A 4,679-nucleotide genomic window follows, 5' to 3' on the forward strand; every position below is an offset into this window, starting at 1 on the left:
AATTAGTATATTAGTATATCGCTATTAACCTACTTCGCGTTGAATTTTCATCGATGTTAAGCCTAACAAAATTTTTTTTAAATAATAATCGTCGCTATTGTATCGTTAAAAATTAGAAAATTAAGCCTCGTTTAAATACTGGCTCCCTTTCATGGTCGAATGAGTGTTGCCAACTAAAACACGTAAAAATAATATTAAAGTAGCCAAATATTGTAGCGCCACATCACTAGCCGACATTTGAAATTTTCCGACTAGAACGCGGTCGGATAATCGAGGCTCTACTGTAATTCCAAAAAGCGAAATGTCTTTTTCTTGTAAATTTGTTGTCGAATTTTCCACTGTTCATTTTATTATTATTTTCTATATATGTTACTAATATTTCTTTTTGTTCGTCGCTTATTTTTTAAAATAAAACAAATATAGTACGCAAAAACAAAATAGTAATTTTGTTTCTGCGCATTATATTGCTATAAGACAACTTTTAACTGTAGCACGTGTAAACTAATTCACGTTGATTTGTTTACAACTTGTTACAGTTAAGTTGATTGGTCGAATCATTATGGTCGCAAACCCAGATGCATTGTAAATAATCCCATCATGCTTAACGACACACACAACCAAGTGAGTGTGACGTATTTCCGCTCTCCTTTCGAGTTCGCTCGTAGGGTCTAACTCGAGACTACCAATTATGTGAGTCATAGTAACACGAGTGAGTACGATGACGTCAGTTTGAGTATAACACGAAAAACTCGAGACTAAGGGTCCAGCTCGATGTTACGTCCTCTCTAAGACCACTTTTCTTTAACAGAACCCATACCTCCTTTCCTATAAACCACAATTTTCGATTACTGTACATCCACAAAAGGTTTCTATCCAGGAAATCAAAAGCAGAGTGGAGATCAGAGCCGGCCCTACCATACGGGACATTCCAATTTTCAACGCGAGTGTTGAGTGTTGAAGTCAACAATTTGACGTCATCAACGACGTTCCAACTCCAGTACGAAGTGATTAGTTCCCATAATTCCATTCTCAACAAGATGGATTCCATTCAAATGTCTTACCAATTACCCACAATTCATTGGAAAGTAGCAGTCAACATGTCTGTTGAGTGCTGTGTGTGTTGAGTCAGCGCTGACAATAGGGCTACCTCAACGTTGAAAAAAGGAACGAATGTTGAGGTCAGCGTTGAAAATTGGAATGTCCCGATAGGGCGAACGGAGCAGCCGCTCCAGGCGCTAAGTCCTACGGGGCGCCTCAGTGGTAAAGAAAATTAAAGAGTATAAATTAGGGGCAACCAGGGGAGCGCCATAATAGGATCTCGCTCCATCCTAAAACTTGCCTCGGGCCGGCACTGGTGGAGATCCACAAAGAAGGCATAAACTTTGCCACGTTTCTTAATTCTTTTTGAATAATCGTGGAAAGAATATACACTGCCGAAAAACCTTTACGAAAACCAATCTGAAAGTCCGAAAATATTCCAAAATTCTAAGCCCAAACTGTCAATCTATTAACCAAGATTCTCCCAAATAACTTCGATAAAACTGACAAGAAAGAAATACCACGATAATTTTGGGAGCGATTACGTGATCCTTTTTTAAAAATAGGAAATATTTTACTAATGCGCCAATTAGCTGGAAAGGACCAAGTCAAGAAACTATGATCGAATACATCAGGAATAAATTTATAAAATTCGATCGAACTTAAGATAATTTTTATCCACTGGTTCATTACACGTGGTCATCTTCCTCAGTTTGTTTAATGCCCTATTGCAAAATGACACAATCAAAACAAGAAAATTGACAGTTAACTTACTGTCAAAGCCAAGTTACTTACCCGCCAAAATAATGTCTATTTAAAACATCAAGATTAATTTGATCATCTATATAGGCCTACTGCCATTTTTGTAAAAAAGCTGATCTATATTTCGTACTTATTCCAAAATAATTATGCCTGCCCATAGAGTGAGTACAGCGCATAACACAATCATTACTATGATTGCCTACTATATGAAAACAGATCAGAAAATTATCCGATTCCGTTCTATTATCTGTAAGAAAGTCAGATATTGTTCAACAAATTAAAGTGTACTACTGATGAACCCCAAGAACTAACAAAAATAAATTCACCAAACTCGTCCCCAAAACTACCGTTTAAAATAATCAAATTCTTTCGTTCGCAGAATTTTAAATGATTGCGGTAAAAAATATCTTTCAAATTGAAATGAAGTATCCTTCAAAATAGATTTAGCCATTGATATTCATAAGTAATAAGTACGCGTGATTATGCAAATGAGAAGTTTGAATGTGGCGTTATGCAAATTAAGAGTTTGGGAACGTCGGTTTTTGCTGTATTTCGTAGGTTTGACCTTTTGCCCCCGCGAGGAATTTGTTGTTTTATGGGTATTTTGGCCAGTTGTGGAGAGGGCCGCCACGAGATTATGTAAATTCGGCTGCTCGTAGTGGTCTTTTCCTTTGGTATTCCGGCTGCGACCTGTGACTTTTCGGTCGCTTTTGGGTAGTATTTAGATATTATTTGGGCACCTCTAGACAATGCCTAGATCGTGAGGGATTGGCCCTCGCGAGATTATGTAAATTAGGCACAGGCCAATTCTAGAATTAGTCTCCGCAAATAACAACTTCCTTATCCTCTATAGCAAGTTTCAATCTGGACAAAATTTCCATCCAATAATTTTTATGCCAGTAAATAAATACAAAAGTCAGAACCTGCTCGTTAAATTTTTCTTAATTATTGATACAGTTTTGAAAGATTACTAATATTTAATATTAATTACATTTTTTTACAGAAAAAAAAGCTATCCACCCATCAATCCTCTTCGAGAAATCCAGGCATATAGATAAATTAAATAATCCTGAAATTTCGGCCGATACTTACCTAAAATCACCATTCCACGAAGTCTCCGAGAGAAAAACCAACTCAAATTGCTTGATATATAAGACTAAAAATGCCTTTGGTTTACTGGTATTCTGAATAACAGAATACCAGTAAATTCACACCAGAAATACGTCAAAATGTACTTACATTTTCCATTAATTTATCTTGATAGTTATAACGACACGTTTCACCATTATCACTACCGTATTTTTTAAATTAATTAATTAATTAAACAATTGATTTAGTCCCAGCTTCTTTTTTCTCTTTAGCAAACAATCTTAATGCCCTTAGTGCCACTGTAATTTGATCCGGGTTGTCATCATTTATATAAATACCCGTACCTTTAAGTCTATTAGCTCTTCCTTTTATCAAAAACATATTTATAGTCAAAGAAGCTACAAAATATGTCTCCACCACCCTGGAGATCGCTTACCAAGTCTATAAACTCTCTCACAGTGATTTTCAACCGGTTTGCCCAGGGGCGGATCTACATAGGGACTAATAGAGCTTAAGTCCTAAGTGTCAAGGCCCCGCAAAAATTGAATTATCATAAATTTTTAATACTTTTTCATTAACAATGAGCACTTATCATACAGTAAAAAATAAATTAATAATAATGATAATTTATAGTATTATTTGGTATTACAAAAAATGGGACCCCATTGGACTTCAATAAGCCCTAGGCCCCGAAAAACTAGATCCGCCCCTGAGTTTGCCACGAGAGGATCCTATTTATAATTGTCCATATTTATTTCAAATTACTTTGACTTAGAAATAGCTGGAAGTTAGGCAGGTTTTTAAAGGCAATCATAAGGCCACTTTTAAATGCAAATTAAAATTTAATGTTAATTGCTTTTCTTATTTAAATTAATAATTTTCATTTACATAAATATTATTGTAACCTGCTGCTATTTTAAGGAACAATACTGTTTTATTTAATTCGCAGAAATATACACAAAAAGAATTAGGTTAAGTTGCAAGTAATGTGAGGATAGAATGTTTACAAACACAACTTTAAATCACGTGATTTATTACGTAGAAATTTTTGCCACGGAAATTTAATTATATGTGGAAGTGTGCCATGAGAAAAACACTGATATATCAATACTCATATTCTCTATCTCGATCGAGTGTCTAAACCAGGCCTGTCCAACCATTTTTCTTAATGGGCCAAATTAGAAATTAAGGTATTCAGCAGGCCACAAGGGCAATTAATATCCCCTTTTAAAAAGTTCAAAATATGAATATTGAATTTAAATATATATAATTACAAAAAATACTGTATTGTTGACAATAAAAAAAATTATACTCGCACAAAATCAAAATAAATTCGATGCTATTTTTGACATTGCTTTTTTTTATAATATTGTTAATATCTGCTTTTGTGGTTACTTTTTTTTTTTTAACTCTTTTCACCCTGTGGNAAATAAGGAGGAGACGTTCAGCATCCCAGAGGGAAAGTTCTTCCTCTGCCGGTAGGACTGTCAGTCAAAGTTAATTTGGATTAATGATAAAAAAATACAGTTCTATCAAAAAAATGAAAAATAAATAAATATTCTGAATTTTGCTGTCGTTTTTTATTAACCAAGAAGTGATCAATGAATCGTTATAAAACATACTAAATAAGTTATTTAGCATAAGTATAAGCACTAATGCTTATAAGCATAGCTATAAGCATTAGTACAATTTCAATACTGTACATAAAATATCCAATACAAAATTCTATATGTAGTATTAATACACAATATTCACCAGTAAACAAGCTGTGATAATAAATTTATTGGCTT

General features: G+C 34.1%; 1 protein-coding gene across 1 annotated transcript in view; it reads left to right on the forward strand.

Annotated features, from left to right (window-relative positions):
* Positions 1–4,457, forward strand: part of LOC111616949 (40S ribosomal protein S6-like) — a gene marked incomplete at its 5' end in the record, with an annotated part of 7,271 nt that extends 2,814 nt beyond the window's left edge. The window contains one exon of the mRNA XM_023358301.1: positions 4,319–4,457. Coding sequence (XP_023214069.1) covers positions 4,319–4,390 — 72 coding nt within the window. The remainder of the gene's footprint in view (positions 1–4,318) is intronic.
* Between the last annotated feature and the right edge of the window lie 222 nt (positions 4,458–4,679).

This window comes from Centruroides sculpturatus, unplaced genomic scaffold (assembly GCF_000671375.1).
Source record: "Centruroides sculpturatus isolate CEXI.00-Female unplaced genomic scaffold, Cexi_2.0 scaffold4016, whole genome shotgun sequence".
Classification (NCBI taxonomy): domain Eukaryota; kingdom Metazoa; phylum Arthropoda; class Arachnida; order Scorpiones; family Buthidae; genus Centruroides; species Centruroides sculpturatus.